The following is an 18,482-nucleotide window of genomic DNA, read 5'->3' on the forward strand; positions in this document are numbered from 1 at the left end:
TTGCTTAGTGCTGGGTTTATAAGCTGAGAACAGTACACCTGTACATATTTTCATTCTGGAAGATGGGTGAGAAAACTAGTACCTGTGAAACAGGTACTATATGTCAAGTACAAGGCACATTTCCTTGACATTAGATTGCTTTGGTGTACTTGTTGTCATTTTAAAAACACTAGTCATTGAAATAATTCAACATGGTGATAGATTTCTATAGATTCATATAGCAACTTACTGTTAGTCAATGTGAATCACCCTAGGATTACTCTGAATTGATGTGACGACAGTTCAGAATGCAAGTATTTCAAGTCACAAGAGCCTACCCTGAGTAACAATTTATCTCATAGATCACAGGTCTTTTTTTTTGTCTTTGTTGCTTTTACCCGCATATTAGAGGTTTAAAATACACTGGGAGCAGATCTGCCCCTTGCAGAATTATAAGGTTAGTATATGAAAAAGGGAATCCCCTGATACAAAGGCACAAAAAGCCACTGTTTCATGGAAACTTGACCAAGTTGTGCAAATGTCTTGTGCTCAGTTCTAGTTCCAATTACTCTTGCTGTGTAATAAATTACCCCCCAAATTCAGTGGCTTAAAAAACTGATGATCATTTACTCTGCTCAGCAATATATAATCTGAGCAGAGATCAGTAGGGGGACAGCTCGTCTCTGTTGTAAACCTCATCAGCTGGGGCAGCTGGAACGGGGACAGGCAAGCCAGCTTACATGACTGGAGAGTGGTGTCGGCTGTTGGCTGGGAGTTCAGCCGTTCTCTTAAGGTAGACCTCTCCACCATCCGCTTGGGCTTCCAAGCAGGAATTCCAAGAGAAATTGCACCAATGGAACCAGGTGGAAGTGCAGGCATTTTTATGAGCTCCCCTCAGCACTCACAGAGCGTCACTCCTGCTTTTCTTTTATTGATCAAAGCAGTCACAAAGGTCTACCTGGGTTCAAGACAAGAGGCATACATTTCACCACTTGATGGGGAAGAGTGTCAAAGTCACATCGAAAGACGAGCAAGTTGGGTACAAAGTGTGCTTTTGCAGTCATCTTTGGAAAACACCATTGGACACGTCCCTCCAGATCCATTCTGTACCTGCCATACTGCTTCCTTTGGAGGCAGCTGACCTACATGGACTATATAAAATGGTGCCCTTACTTTCTGTCTTTTCCTTGGGTTCCTCCCATCAGGAAATCTGAGGAAGGGAGAACAGTGAGTTCGTGGTATTTGTTTATCAAGATTCATCCCTGCAGCGTTGTTTTACTCTGACTGTGCCAAGAACCCAAGATAGACTTAAAACAACCCCACCAACTCTGATCTAGACGCCCTTTCATGTCAGGAGCCTATGCGTGAGCCAGAGAAAGGATACCCGCAGGCAGAGAGAATAAAATTACACTCTCTCCCAGGAGAGCTGCTCCCAAAGAGATCACACCAACTCTACTACAACTTCAGACCAATGTATTCCCACAGTTTTCCTGATGCTCTGGAAATCAATCAATCAATCTCAAAGTCATATTTAAAAAGTTGAAAAAAAAGACTAGGTTGGATGCCAAATCCAATCTATCATTAGACTATTTTTTTTGTAAACAGTTATGATCTAAAATTTTAAAGTCAGTATTAAAAAATGGTTTACAAAATCAGAGTGTTTACTGTTATAAAAAAACAGCTAAAATTCCTGGTTTTTGTGTCTAAAATTTTAAATTGCCTCAAATGAGCCGTTTATTCTTCACTTTCTTATTCATGTCCAGATCAATTAAATGGTATAATTAAATACTGTCTTGCAAAGTAGAATAATTTTCTTTCTGAAATCGGAGCATAAAAATCCAAGCCACTATGGACAATTACAACTCAATAATAAAAAGGCAAATAAGCCGATTAAAAAACAGGCCAGTCACCCTGACTTCTGATTTTCAGTTGGCATATAAGCAGTTTAGCAGTCATCACTCTGTTCTAACAACAAGTAAAAGCTGAGTAACTCCTCTTCGATCTGACAGAGAAGTGAAGCCATGGAAAAAACCACTACCTTCAAAAGTGGAGAGACAGACCGACAAATACAGAGGACCACAACTTACTGGAGCAGAAATCCGCCAGCAGAAATTTCCCTGGGAGGCAGGACTGGGGTAGAGAAACCCAGACTGTGATGGGTGAATTGCTGGAGGGTCAGCGTGGACAGGTCTGAGAGCTAACACTCCAGGGAGCCCAGACACAGGTGGTTCCCCATCCTTTTCTGAGTTTTACCTCCAGGAGCTCTACCCGCTCCTCACAGTGAATGGTGAAGAAAGATCCCCTCATGTTTCTGGCAGGGGAAGGGAAAATGAAGCATTACGAAATAAGCCAGAGCCCTCTGTTCTTCTGAACAAAGGCTGCCTTTAGGAGAAACTATTTTACCAGAGCCTAACCTGCTGCGGTTTTGTAAGAGCCTAATACGTCTCCCTAAGAAAAATACCCCAATCCTCATCCCTCTAGCTTCCCACGCGGGGGAAGGGAAATACACAGCTCCAGTACCTCCGGCCATCCTGTCTCACCAGATGGGAAAGGGGGAGATGAAGAAGCACTGCGGAAGTTCACAGTGCAGGGGCACAGGCTCACCAGAACAGCAGACCAAGTCACAGGACTGGAGAACACTTCCTCTCACCCACCACAAACTCACCACGGTATCTGTAAAGGCCTGCTCACTGCAGTTCCTTTCAGCTAGCGCATCACGTATGCCTTTCAACAGAACAATTACCGGGCATATGAAAACGCAGAAAACACAGTGTTAAGAGGCTGAATACACATCAGAACAGGCATCAGATACGGCATGAAGTATCAGACCAGAAATTTTAAAGAGCTATGATTAATACGCTAAGGGATTTAATGGAAAAAATAGATTGCAAAAAGAAATGGATAACGTAAGCAGAGGGATGGAAATTCTAAAAAACAAAAAAGAAATGCTAGCGATCAAAAACACTGTAAAGAAATAAATAATGGCTTTCATGAGCTCATTAGTAGACTAAACATGGCTGAGAAGACAATCTCTAAGCTTGAGGATATGACGATCAAATCTTCCAAAACTTAAAATGAAAGATGAAACAACTGAAAATAAAGAACAAAATGCTTAAGAACTGTGTAATGGAGATATCGGAAGGAGAAGAAAGAGAAAAAGGAAACAGAAGTAATATTTGAAGCAGTGGTGACTGAGAATTTCCCAAATTTATATCTGAAATCAAACCACAGGCCTCTCTCCAGAGAGAACGAAAATGATAGGTCAGAAACACGGCCCTCCATAAAGAAAGGAAGAGCATCAGAAAACAAATAAGTGAAATATTCTTAATTTATCTAATAGATAACAGTTTTTTCAAAATAATAATTCACTGCTAGGAGGAAAGCAAAACTAAACATACTCGTGCCATATGACCCAGAAATCTTACTCCTTGATATGTATCCAAATTGAAAACTTATGTCCACACAAAACCTGCACACAGATGTTTAAAGCAGCTTTACTCATAATTTCAAAAACTTTGAAGTAAACAAGGTGGCCTTCAGTAGGTGAGTGGATAAACTACTATATCCAGTCAAAAGAAAAAAGAGCTATTATGCCATTGAAAGATATGGAGGAAACATAAATGTATAGTACTAAGTGAAAGAAGCTAATCTGAAAAGGCTACATACTACGTGATTCCAACTATAGAACATTCTAGAAAAAGCAAAACTATGGAGATAGTAAAGACTATTGGTTGCCAAGGGTTGGGGGAGGAAGAGATGAATAGATGGAGCATAGAGGAATTTTAGGGCAGTGAAACTACTCTGAATGATACTCTAATGGTGGATACATGTCCTTATATATTTGTCCAAACCCAATGAATGTACAGCACCAAGAATGAACGCTAATGTAAACCATGGACCCTGGGTGATAATGATGTGTCAATGTAGGTTCATGGATTGTAACAAACGGACCACTATGATGCAGGATATTGATAGTGGAGTAGGTTGTGCACGTGTGAGGACAGGGGTTGTATGGGAACGACTCTTTGCACTTTCCGCTGACTTTTGCTGTGAGCTTAAAACTGCTCTAAAAATAAAATTTATTAATAAAAATAAGTTAATAAAATACTTATTAATAATTAATAACAAGTAAAAAATAAATAAAAATTTTACAAGTCACAAAGGACCACATCCTTCATGATTTCATTATATGAAATGTCCAGAATAGGCAAATACCAGAGCAGAAAGTAGCTTTGTGGTTGCCTGGGGCTGGGAGTCTTTGAAGGTGGAGGAGTTGGGGGAATTATGGATAATGGGTGTGAGGTCTCTTTCTGAAGTAATTAAAATATTCTGAAATTGATGATGGAGGCACATCTCTTTGAATATAGTAAAAGCTATTTAATTGTATACTTTAGTTCAATTATATGAATTATTTCTCAATAAAGGTGTTAAATAAATAAGCCATCATGAATAAAAGGTAATGCGATGATTAGCAGACACCCTTTACCTCCTCATTCAGTTTGATTGATCTGTTCATTTTTTGGATTTATTAGATTTAAGCCTATTTTTGACAAGTCCTCTTTTTTCAGAATGTATTCATGAACCTTAGCCCCACCCTCTTTGCCAAACAAAACCAAACCAAAATTATAAACTACTAGTTCTTTCCTCTGCCTCCAGAGATGAGATATTTTAAATCTGCAAATCACAGATGCAGGTAAATATCTGTTAATCACAATTTGGAGGATCTGAAGTAATCATAATCAATATCGAATGAATTGTTACTGACTCTCTTAGAACTTTCTTTAGAGATTTTTTTTAAGTATTTGTACATAATGGTGTTTGGATTTTCATGGGCTGGTATATACACAAACATATTTACAGGAACACAAACATACACATTACTGTCTCGGATGGTAGCTTATAGTTTTCAACTGGCTAACAGTAGGGTGGGTCCAGTGGTGGAATCCCAGTATGTCCTAAGCTCAACAGTGAACAACTGACAACCCCACCCCTGAGAAAAAAGTCAATTCCTAAGAATTGGAGTGATGTCATTTTATGAAAGGTTTGTGGGGAAAAATATGAAATTCACAACAAAATCTCCCTGAAATATTCTTTAAACATCTGCATCTCTCCCAAAGTTTCTCTCCTAGTATCACTAGCCTATCTAACTTCCCCAAAGTTTCTTACGTAACCCTCCTTGAACACTAGTTCTAAAATCTTCATATTCCCCTTCAAATTCCTACAGCTTGAATATCCCATTCAACCCAAGAAAAGTTATGAAAACTCTTAGGAAAAGAAGAATACAGATTTTTTGACTACATGAAAATGAAAACTTTTACTCTATGAGTGATAAAATAATAGACAAAGTTAACATAAAAGTGACATACCAAAGGAAGATATTTCCAGTGACTCACACTAAGATATAATTAACAGCTTGACTACATAAGGACCTACTGTAAATCTGTAAAGCAAAAGGCTTGACTTCTAATGGAAGAAATGAGCAGAGGACACAAATCTGCAAGGTATGGAAGAGGGACAGGAAATGGCCAGTACACACTGTGAATTTGTGTGTAAGTGAAGGATTTCCTGCTGTGACCTAAGGAGAACACTGTCCAATGGACACAAAATATACATGAGATGAAAATCTATTATATGCAAATGTCAATATCACTACTGTGTTTCTAGCAAAAATAAAATAGGTCTTATCTGGCTGATGGTTGTCTTGAAGCAGTGTGTGTTTTGTTTTTGTAACTTTCGGAAGTCATTCTCTATTGCTAGATTTAAAATAATTTTTTGAACACTCTTCTATACACTAACCCAGGCAGCTGGGCTATTGTGAATTTCTCCAGCTAGAAATTAGGTAATTTTTTGTTTTCTGCAGAAGTAACGATGCATTTCATGAGTCAGTATTAAGCCCCCAATTTTCTTGATTTGGAGGAGTCAGTCATAATTCTGAATCTTTCTTAAGGATCCAAATTACTAATAAGCAAAATGGAGAGATTCTCCATCTTACTATTAATCTGAGAAATGAGAAACTGTTGATAATGAGATATCACTTCTCAACCATCTGTTGGGGAAAATTTTTATTTAAAAAATCAAGGGAAAAAATCATGTGTGGGAAAGAATGTGGGGCAACAGGCACCTCCTACTCTGCTGATGGGAATGTAAATTGCCGCAGCTTTCCCAGAGAACACTTTAGAAGCAATCCTACCAGCAATCCTACAGCAACAGCAAGAACAACTGCAGCAACAGCTAACATGGGTTGTTCTGAAGTATTTTATGCACATACCTCAGAATAAATGACTAGTATCACATCAGTTTTACAGATGAAGAAACTGAGGCAAAGAAAGATTAACAACTGTTCATAGGAGAATGCAATAGGTTACAAGAGATGGAATTTTGAGTACCGATGTTTTGATGATGCAACTATATGTATAATTCCAGTCCTATCTAGCAATTCATACGTGAACAAATACCCCCCAGAAAAATTCCTGGGAATTACTGACAAGGTGTCATTACTCTTCTTTCAAAATACTGTTAACTATTCTTTTCCTTACCTAAATACTCTCAGAATTGTCTAAAGTGGTGCCTGATTGCTAGTCATTTTAGAAGCATGGGAAAAAATTGAAGAAAAATGAAAAGCCTTACATTATAATAGCTGCTTTATTTCATCTAGGAGCACTGATTTTTTTTTTTTTCATGATTCTTTCCCTGTCTCTCTCCACATCCAATCCATCCATCCATCCATCCACCCTAAGAGAGTACTGGAGTTGTCTTTATTTAGGCCTTGTGTACTTGTGCAAATTATTAACATGCATTTTATATATCTTTTGAGGGATCTTTTTGTCCCGTTATACTGCTTATTGGTTACTGTTGATACATAAGTAAGCTATTACTTTTTGTGAATTTATCTTGTATCCCAGTAGTTGACTGAACTGATTATTTTTTAAAAATTTTAGAGTTGATACTATTGGGTTTTGAGTAGCCCTGATATCGTTTTGTCCAAATAATGGTAATTTTGTTTCCTTATTTCTAAAGTTATAATTGGCCCAAACACCTCCAAATGGTTTTAAAGTAATGGTACCTGTGTGCATTCTGTCTTATTGTTGATTTAAATAAAAGTATTCCTGATATTCCCTTTAAAGACATTTCTGAGATGTGGAAGAAGTATTTTTCTGTTCCTACAACTGGTCATTAATTTTATTGAATGTCTTATAAATGCCCACTGAGAATACAGTGGTCTATTTTATTATATCTATTGATATGAAGCACGCACATTTCCTAGATCATCATCTAGTGCTTATGAAAGTTTACTCTTTCAGTATGATGTTCAGTTGTTTTTTGCTAAAACTTTATTTAGGTTTTCATACTATATTCATGAAATCGATTCATATTTACTAATTATTTGTTATCTTGCCAGGTTTTGTTCTCAGGAATATGCTAACCTTACAAAATAAATTGAAAAGATTTAAAACTTTTTATATTGTCAAATAGTCTATATAACAATTTATCTATTTCTTAAAATCTTAAAAAAAATTACCAGTAAAATTCTAGCCTTAGAATCTTTTTATTTGTGGGGGAAACGGGGGGGGGGGGCTGTTACTAATTTACAGTTTTTCATGATTATGAATCTACTTAGCTTTTTAAATTCTTATTAATTTTGATCACTTATATACTCCCCCAAATTTTCTACCTAATTGGGTTTTCATATATATGACTTGAACATGGAATATTGTTTATTTTTAATTCTTTCTCACCCATTACGTTCTCTTTCTCATTTCTAATTTTAGCTGCTTTAACCTTTATTCTTCATTAATATTTTCCAGAGCTTGTCTATTGCTTTTGGACATTGCTCCATCCATCCATTTATTCTTCCATCTCCTTAATATATAGTTGTTTTGTTACTTTCTTTCCTAAAATTTACAAGGGTGTGAAAAAGATGAAAAGGAATGTGTATTTTCTATTTTTAGGATCAATTTTTTATGTGTATCTGTTACTTCCATTATAAAATAGTATTAAATTGTGTTTCTGATTTTTGGCAAATGATCTGTTGATGGTTGAAAGAGGAGCTCTCAGACTACATGACAATTTAGTTTCTCATTTTCTATTTGTTTTTGACTTGATATATTTTAATGGTACATTAATTGGAATATTATGATTTATGATTATTACCCCTGCATGGCAGAGCAAACTTTTTTCAAAATAAATTTACCTTTTTTACTCTTAAAGTTTGCCTTGAATTCTTATTATTTTTTAAATTAGTAATTGTTACCGTGTTTCTTTTTGTTGAATTTGACTGATAAATATTTGCACATCTTTTCATTTACAGCCTTGGTTTTTGTTGTAACTCCGCTGTCTTTATGGGTTTTAATTCAAGTTACATGTTACTTGGTTTGACTGCTGCTCGTCTTCTTATAAATTTAAATCTTACAGGGTTTCCACTAGGGGTGGTTTGGACCATTCATCTTAACAAACATTGTACGTAATAAACGCAGCCCTGGGATACTAATCATACCCTAGGTAGGAACTGAGACTCTAGGATGCCTGGCTGAGCAAACAATGAGTTAGTGAAATAAACTCAACTTCAACTCTTTTGCGCATTTCCCCGTTTCCAATAGGCATTGGAGAATCTTTGTTTTTTCATCCCCAAATAGCTTTGTGGGAGGGGCTGGGCTTCAGGGATGTATGCTCAAGATGAATAATATTAATTCCCCTGGTCTAATCCCCAACTTTTATGGACTCATTACTGGATGTATTCTCTAAAGGATCCTTCCAAGTCAGTTTATATTTTGAATTTGGACAAGATATAAAATTTATAAGACACTCTAAGTGGGAGATGTTTACAAACGCAGTGTGTCACCACAGGCAGTGTTTGAATGAATGCTTTACCTCAGTTCTGTATTTAAAATGCACACAAAACCTCTTACAGAATTTTGTGTTGTAAAATAACTGCTATTGTCAAACTTTTAGTCCTCATACCCAAGTAATTCTGTGAAATAAATCAAGTCACGGTGACCATATTGTATTATTATACACAAAGGATTTCTTTCAAAGATACTCTTTTCTGCCACTGAGAACTGGGAAATATATCAGGTCTCAAGCTCTCAAGCAGCTGCTGTCACTAGACTGAGATTGTGGCCTGTGGGAGATAAATCACACCGAAGGCAGCCAGTTCAGTGAGTCGCAGATTGGTTGTCACTGCTAAACCTCTTATTGCTTCCAGTGACTTTTATCCACACACATTCTAATTCATCATAGATCCAATCCCATAAAACGTGTGAAGCTCTATAGCTTGGCTCTATACATTCCTCATTTCTAAAGTATCTGCCGCACATCAGGTTTATCAAAGCATATCTATTTAAACATCCTTACAATATACAGGGAACTTCTGGGGTGTTTAGGTTCAACAGTTTCTAACTACAGTCAGTCTCCATAACGGAATATGTCTAAGTCCAAAAGTTAGCTTATCAAGGCAAGCCAAATTATTCTTGAACGTTCTTAAAAGCATACTTAAATTTCCAGGCCCTTAAATCCTTAGGTACCAGCCAAAAATGTTCTTTCATTTCTCTTGAATTTGGGGGCTATTATCTCCTTTTTCCTGTCAGTGGAAGCTTAGATATATTTAAAAGCTGAGAAAGAAAGATTCTATACTGGGAACTGGGTGAATGATGTAATCTCTTTTTTCTCTCTCTCTCTCTTTTTTTCTTTTTTTTTGCATGGAGTGGATTTTTTTTTTTTTTTTGCATGGAGTGGAATTCTGTTGGTTAAACATGGCTATGATAGAATGTTACCGTAGACATATTGTCGGGACTGTGTCTCTTCCTATTACTGTGCATATATGAAATTTATATACACGTAACTACATACATTCTTACCTACATAGGCACAACTACATACGGAGACATCTAGATATAGCCCAAAAGGAGAGAGCACAACGTTCCTGGAAGAGGGACCAGTGTGTGCAAAATCTTGTGGTGGGAGGGAACATGGCAAATACTAAAAACTGATGTGAAAAGAAACCAGAAAATGGGGAACAGAAAGTTAAGTAACTCATGCAAGGACATCATCTAGTAAGCAACAGAATCTAGACCTCACCTGTATCTGAACCCAAATCCCCTGCTTCTCTAATTACACCACACTCTGCCTATAACCAAGATTTGCTTGGCAAACAATGGACTTAAGTGGATGCCTTTTACTGCTGACTTATTTATACAACTCTGATTTGTCCCATGGAACAAAGCCTGCATATGACCCATATTTCTCCTTTGTGATGTGTCAATTTGCTTTGGACAGTTGGCTTAATAAGCTTTTCTGAATGCTATACATTCTGACTGTGCAGAAACCTACAACTGCTGTTGAGACAGGACGGAAAGGGGCAGGATACAACCACTAGATAAATGAAGAAGGGGTGCAGCCCTTAGGATGTGATAAAAACTGGCTGGAACCGGCTGAAACCAAGGTGGCATGGAGAACAGTCTGGTCCTTGACCTCTAGCTCATTATACCTTCATTATAATACTGAAAGTGGCCCAATTCCTGGAGATCCTCACCCTTTCCTGGAATAGCAAGAACATTCCTCCTACTCCTTAGCATGTGATATTACTCAGCCCAAAAAAAAAAGACCAACCCCACGCCCTGGGGCCACTCTCACTTTCTGAGCAGGACCGCATTCTGCCTATGGAATGTGTCCCTCTAAATAAATTTGCTTTCACTTTACTTTGGCTCGCTCTTGAATTCTTTCCTGCTTGAAGCCAAGGACCCTCACTTGGAGGTCTGTCCCAAGGACTCTGAGCGGGTCCCTGGGCGTGACAATTTCCTCTCCTCCAGCACTGTCAGCACACTGCTTTGGCATGACACGCAAGTCTACACAACACATCTGATCTAAATTGGAGCTTTTGGATTTTCCCAAAAAGGTGTGTATTTTTTTTTTTTTTACAATGAATGAATATTGAATACCCAGAGTCGTCTCAATGACAAGTGGCTGAAACAGCTGAAAGCTGTCAGTTAGATTTTCCATTTTCTAAACTACCCACCCTCTTTTTAAAACATGGCTCCTACACTATCCAGCTTTCTAAGCAACCTTCCCAGTTACCGGCTTCTCCCTCACATTTTGTTGCTTTTGAAAACAGGGGATATATCTATGAACACACTGGGATAAAAGACAAGCAGACTTCCTAGGTCTTAACGTGAATGCTGCAGTGAATACACAGAGGACAAGCGCTGTCATATGATTCCCTTCTCATGCAATAGGAAAGCAATTTACTTAATTGCTTGTGCTTAAGGGTAATGTCATCTTGTATGGCTTACATTTTATACTGATGGGAGAATACTAAGTTACTAATGGCACAAGTCAATAAAAAAATTCATAGGCCATGAATGAACATGTTAGAAAAAGACCAGAACTGGCAAGTGATAGGGTTAATTCATGCAGTTTCATGTTTCAGATACTTGATTCCTGTAGAGAGATGACTGACTCAATACCTTACGTAGAACCTATCAGTAACACAGGAGCAGCTAAGTTACAGTATTATCTTGAATATTCTTAATTCCAAGACCCTCTTAGAGAAAGCAGCCATCTAGCTCAGTCTCAGTGAAATGTTTGTTTGAGGATGTTTGATGCCTACTACAATCAAACTGCTGGGACTTCCCTGGTGGTCCAGTGGTAAAGAATCCACCCTACAATGCAGGGGACTCGGGTTCCATCCCTGGTCAGGAAACTAAGATCCCACATGCCGCAGGGCAACTAAGCCCGCACACCACAACTACTGAGATCGCGAGCCTCAACTAGAGAGCCTGCGTGCTGCAAACTACAGAGCCCACAAGCTCTGGAACCCGCACGCCACAACTAGAGAAGAGAAAACCGGCACGCCAGAACTAGAGAGAAGCCCAGGTGCATCAATAAAAGATCCTGCGTGCCGCAACTAAGACCCGACACAGCCAAAAATAAATTTAAAAAATAATAATAATAATAAATAAATCTTTAAAAAAAACCAAATCAAATCAAAGTACTTTGGGTTTTTAGTCTTTTAATGTATATTTCTTTAGCATTAGCGCAGACGAAGGACATTGTATTGGATACAATATTAGCGGTTCACAATCGAGGAGATAAATCACAGTGTTATCTACATTATACAGCAAAGGCAATTAATGTTTCAAATCAAATTCTTTATGAATTAAAGTTAGGGCAAGAGCTGGGTTACAGCAGTGAAGGTAACATTCTAGCCTTTTCTTTTTTCCCTTGACTCCTCTCCAAGGAAAGGCAAATGATAAACCCTAAGTACGGAGTAAAGAGTTGGCTGAGGATACTGGCATATGCCTTTTCCTGTTGTGATAGAAGAAATCAGTGACTTAAAAAAAAAAAGCATTTAAAGCAATAGTAAAAGAAATGTCAATGGTTTGCAGCAATTGGTGAAGTTCTTGAAAGCCTTGAATCAGTCAGAACAATTTGGAAAACTCGAACTTCGAAAATGGAGTAAGCCAGATGATAGAACATAGAAACAGCATTGAAATTGTACTTAATTGTGGCTAGGTATCTAAATATCGCCTTTTTTTTTTTAAAGACCAGCTGTAGTGGGTCACTAGGGCTGCTGTAACAAAGTAACACAAACTGGGTGGCTTCAAACCACAGAACTTTATCCTCTTAGAGTTCTGGAGTCCGCAAATCTGAAATCAAGATCTCTCTCCCAAATTTCTAGGGTAAGACCCTTCTTCCCTGCCTCTTCTAGGTTCTGGCAGCCCCAGGCATTCTGTGACTTGTGCCTCCATCTTCACGGGCCATCTTCCTTGTGTCTATGTTCTCCTCGCTGTGTGTTTGTCTGTGCCTAAATTTCCCTCCTCTTACAAGGACAACAGTCATATTGGATTACGGCCCATCCTATTCCAGTATGACATCATCATAACTTCACTACATATATCTGCAACAACCCTTTCCAAATAAGGTCAAATTCTGAGGTACTAGTGTAAAGGACAGACTCTTCTGTATCTCCTTTACAGTCAATACTATACGCACACTCGGAACACGTCACATTTCTGACACCTGAGGTGTGTGTTTTCCACACCAAGCAATTCTCCAACACCAGGTGGTGGGGGGTCCCAAAAGTCAATTCAATTCTGACACTATCTGCCTGGAGTTAGCATCAGATCCAGAAGTTAAGGGCTCAGTCCCCTGAGACTGGCCCCTCTTCAGACAACAACTGCAAGTCTCAGACTGTCACTTGTACTTCCGACCAACCACTTATAAATTGAGGTTCCCATGACACTCTCCTTGGGTTCAGTAATTTGCTAGAATGGCTCACAGAACTCAGGGTGACATTTATTTACTTTATGATACTTTATGTATCATAAAGGATACATATAAACAGCCAGGTGAAGAAATACATATGGTGAGACCCAGAAGGGTTCCAAGTGCAAGAACTTCTATCCCAGTGGAGTTGGAGTGTGTCACCCACCTCGCATGTAGATATGTTCACCAACCCAGAAGCTCTCTGTGATGAAAAGTACTTTACTTTTGGGATTTTTATGGAAGCGTCATCACATAGGCCTGATCGATCATAAATTCAGTGCCCAGCCCCTCCCTCGTTCCTGAAGGATGGAGGGGCTGGGCACTGAATTTATGATCCATGGGGAGTGCTGAAGGTTCCAAGTTTCTAATCATGGCTTGGACTTTCTGGTGACCATCCTGAAACTATCCAGGAGCCCACAGCGTCACTTCATTAGGACAAAAACACATTTCATCACGCAGGAAATTCCAAGGGTTTTAGGAGGTCTGTGCCAGGATCCAGGGGCAGAGGCTAATAATCCTATTATTATTAGGCTCTACCACAATCCTATCACAACTAGGCCTTAGGATTTGAACTTATCTTTTGACGAAACATAATTCATGTCCTAACACAATCCTTTCAAGTTGCACACAATCCTAACACATTAATAGACCCCATGTATACACATATATACATTTAAGAAGAAATATTGGTGGTGGTTTTTTTTTGTTTTTTGTTTGTTTTGAACTGGCCATGTGGCTTGCAGGATCTTAGTTCCCCGACCAGGGATTGAACCCGGGCCATGGCAGTGAAAGTACCAAGTCCCAACCACTGGAACCCACCAGGGAATTCCCAACAAATATTGTTAAATAAATATAGCTGAATTGACCATCATATCGTTTTGTCCATAAGGAGAAAACACAGACTCTACTATGATGTACCACTGACATCTTAGCCAAAATGAAGGAAGCTAAACCCTGTGTCAAAGAAAACAGGCCTGCAAGGGAAACTGGCCTCGTGATGATGGATTCACAGACATGTGGCCAGGTGCAAGGCCTGCTGTTAGTCTGTGCGATTCACAACACTGCGTTCCTTCTTAACAGTTCTCCTCAAGGTGTCCATTTTCCCTTGAAATCTGTAATTCTTCCTCACATAGAACCATCACAAACGAGGAGGCAGAATGAAACAAGAGAAAGTATTTGTGTTTTGGGGACTCACAGATCTAGGCTTGGATGTAAGTTCCACCACTAGCTAGCTCAGTGACCCTGGACAAGTTAATATCTTTACAAATCCTTAGTTTATGCACCTTTAAAAGGGCAATGCTTACCACTGGCATCCAGTGTCATTGCAAGGATTAACTGGGATGAAGCACCTGGCCTGATACATGGAAGGCATTTAGCAAATGTGACTCCGTTCAACTTCATAATATATCATGTTGAAAATAAACACTTGTATAAGAACACTTTCCCTTCTGTGGAATACTAATGACAAAAGTATCGTGCAAAATAACATTTAATATAAACACAACAAACATCGATTTTAATTAAAATTATAGTTTACAGGTTGAAGTAAATATGCTCACTTTCTGGTAATTACTATAATAAAATTAGGTCATTACAGAATCGCAACCCCCGACTCACTCACAGAACAGACATTACTGGAGTAACACATATGTGCCTGATGTTTCTTTAGGGACAATATGTCAGAGACACATGTAAAAATCATGAGGAAAGTGTCACAACTTACCCCACCGACCTTCTCAAAGTGAGATCCATCTTTCTTAAAATCTGTGAGGGCCCCATTGAAATACCAGGTAAACATGATGTCTAATAGGGGGTCGTGTTGCACCTGGCAGGGCAAAATGACACTTTCGCCCACTGAGACATCCATGTTGGATGGTGCCAAAGTTATTCTTGTTGGTTCTATTGGGGAAATAATAAAGTTTTAAGTAAAACTTCAGCATTTTTATTTTGATGAAAGCAATTTTCAACAGGCAGACTGTTAATCTAACTTATAGTATGTATGTGTGTATAGACATACATATGTGTCTATATACATATATATACCTCTGTATCATGAAAAGCCTTCAAGATGAAAAGAGACATTTTGATGCAGACCCATAACATATTTCATTGGATACACAAATTCTTGTTAAATGAATTAGGGTATCTAAATTTATGGGATATAGAAGTTTAAAAATTGAAGTCACCTGTAAACAAGGGTTATAATACTACTACAAAATCAACTTCATTTTAGCTTTATTGCTTCATGAAATATACCGGTAGAAATAGAAACCACTGTATTTTCAATGACTGGAAAATGTATTACTACCAAAATTTAAATAGACTCAAACTTTTGAAAGACTACAAAAATGATGTTTAGAATAGGTAGGATACTAAGTTAAAATGTTAATTAATTTGTTTTTTCCCAAATGCAAATGTCCTTTCTATCATCACCATAGTCCTTCCATAGTTGGGAATTAAGCTTCCCTTGACTCCACTTTTCCATTGCTGCTCCCCATTTCTTTGCTCCATGTTGTAGCAAAAGTCTTCAAAAGAGGCATTTATTATGTTTTCTACAACAACAATCTTCTGATCTTCCTCCTACCCAAACCTGTGCAACCTCAAACCTTTCCCATCTCAGTTGTTTTGACTGTTATTCTTCCTGTTGTTCACCAAACACTCTGCAGGCATCCTTCTCTTTCTTTCTCTCAGACCTCACAGTCAGTTTGTCAGCAACGCCTACTGACTCTACATGCAGAATATATGGAGAATCGAATCCCTTCCCATCAACTGCTCTGCTGCCACCCTCATCAGGGTCATTATCACTCCTGCCTGGATTACTGCAATGTCTCCTGAGGTTCCTCCCACTTCTACTCTTGACTCCCCACAGTCTGTTCTCAACAGAGCAGCTAGAGTAACCCCTTAAAAATATATTTCCCATCATTTCATTCCTCTGCTCAAAACGGTGCACTAGCCTCTACTTTTCATTCCAACTAAAAGCTGACATCCTAACAAGGTCTACAAAACCTCCACACGATTGTCCCCAAGAAATCTACTGAACTCCATCTCCATGACATCTTTGTTCACATCTCTCCTTCTCTGATAACTTGGGTTCATGCTCCAGCTTACTTCTCCCAAACACTCCTCTGTATTTTACAATCGTTTGCAGTTTCTTTTCTTCTAAGAATTTCCTTCCCTTATATTCCTACCACTTATTTTCTTTCTACCTTTGGTAGAAGGTAATTTTCATGTGGGCAGCATTCTTTGTCAGTTTGTTACTGAATAACCCAAGCACCCGGCACATGGTACATACTCAATGCTTTTCTTCAATGAATAAATGAACAAAACACATCCACAATTCTAAGTGACTCTTTTCGATAGCAAGGGTTATTCCATGGACTCAAACATCTCCAGAAAATATCAAAGATAACGGAAAAGGAGAAAGTGTACCCAAAAGATTTGACATACTAGAATAGCACGAAATAAAAGCAGACCAGCCGCATATGCTATTTATAATTCTACTGCCCATTTTGGCAGCATAGTAAGTCATGTGTCCCTGGTACACACCGTGGTGTATAAAGAAATATTAAGGATTGTTCCCTTGACTTTCACTTGTTAGAGAAAACACAAGTGCAAACGTAAGGTCGACCTTCGTAGTGCACTGCATATTGTGAAAAACATTTTTTCCTTTGATCTTAATAACATACCACACAGTGTATCTCCATGTAAAGCAATCTTTCAGAAATGCACCTACCTGTAACAACCAAGTGTGTTGTGCCATTTGCTTTCCCAAACTGGTTTTCTGCTATGCAGGTATAAATTCCAGCATCAGCTTTAGTCACATTGGCAATTTTGAGTCCTCCATCTTTTAAAAAAGAAATTCTAAAGATACAAATGAGACAAATAAATGTATACTAGTCACTTTTTTTCAAAATAAATAGAGTTCTTGTTAACAGAAGTATTGTCTTAAGCTACTATATTTAAGGCAACATAAACCAGCCCTTAGCCTCCTTGGGTCTAAAGAAAATTAAAAGAAAATTTATACACACATGCACACAGCTGACTAAAAAAGAAGCTCTACCAATTCAAACATTTCTTGATATGTTTACACAGTTTTACTTAACAGCATTACTTAACATTACATCGGGTTTTCTGGATGCCTTTATCTATTAAGTGTGAAACGTTTTCCAAAAATATATGGTAAGGTAGATTACTCATGGGTTAGCCGTATCAATTTGGAGAAAATAAGAAGTAGACATGACACTATTTTCCATAAATCTGAAACAGTTTATGAGAAATGAGAAACCCCCTGGTGTTTCATTATGAACTTGAGAGAGTCAGATCTAACCTAGTATAAATCCATATTTTGCAAAAGAACATCTGCATGGTCACCCATGAACTACTGCAAAAATGTGGGCAACGTAAATGAACACATCTGAGTTTCTGAGCATACGCTTAAAGTACTTAAAGCTTTTGGTCTAACTAATTAACTAAGGAAACAGAAATGAACTTTACATGAGCTAGATGCTATGAGAGTCTCTGAGATCATGGTGTGAGCAAGACAGGAAGTCCCCACCTAAGAAGAACTACAATCCTGCAGCCTGTGGAACAAAAACCAAATTCACAGAAAGATAGACAAGATGAAAAGGCAGAGGGCTATGTACCAGATGAAGGAACAAGATAAAACCCCAGAAAAACAACTAAATGAAGTGGAGATAGGCAACCTTCCAGAAAAAGAATTCAGAATAATAATAGAGAAGATGATCCAGGACCTCGGAAAAATAATGGAGGCAAAGATCGAGAAGATGCAAGAAACGTTTAACAAAGATCTAGAAGAATTAAAGAACAAACAAACAGAGATGAACAATACAATAATTGAAATGAAAACTAAACTAGAAGGAATCAACAGCAGAATAACTGAGGCAGAAGAACAGATAAGTGACCTGGAAGACAGAATGGTGGAATTCACTGCTGCGGAACAGACTGAAGAAAAAAGAATGAAAAGAAATGAAGACAGCCTAAGAGACCTCTGGGACAACATTAAACGCAACAATATTAACATTATAGGGGTCCCAGGAGGAGAAGAGAGAGAGAAAGGACCCAAGAAAATATTTGAAGAGGTTATAGTCGAAAACTTCCCTAACATGGGAAAGGAAATAGCCACCCAAGTCCAGGAAGCACAGAGAGTCCCACACAGGATAAACCCAAGGAGAAACACGTCGAGACACATAGTAATCAAATTGGCAAAAATTAAAGACAAAGAA

General features: G+C 38.2%; 1 protein-coding gene across 1 annotated transcript in view; it reads right to left on the reverse strand.

The window, feature by feature from the left end:
- Positions 1 to 18,482, reverse strand: part of CNTN3 (contactin 3) — a 325,704-nt gene that overhangs the window by 48,200 nt on the left and 259,022 nt on the right. Inside the window, exons 12-13 of the mRNA XM_082412129.1 lie at positions 16,973 to 17,100; positions 14,963 to 15,138 (exon numbers count right to left, since the gene is read on the reverse strand). Of these exons, the coding sequence (XP_082268255.1) occupies positions 14,963 to 15,138; positions 16,973 to 17,100 (304 nt within the window). The remainder of the gene's footprint in view (positions 1 to 14,962; positions 15,139 to 16,972; positions 17,101 to 18,482) is intronic.

The sequence above is a fragment of the Balaenoptera physalus genome, assembly GCF_965194825.1.
Source record: "Balaenoptera physalus genome assembly, chromosome: 11".
In the NCBI taxonomy this organism is placed as follows: Eukaryota; Metazoa; Chordata; class Mammalia; order Artiodactyla; family Balaenopteridae; genus Balaenoptera; species Balaenoptera physalus.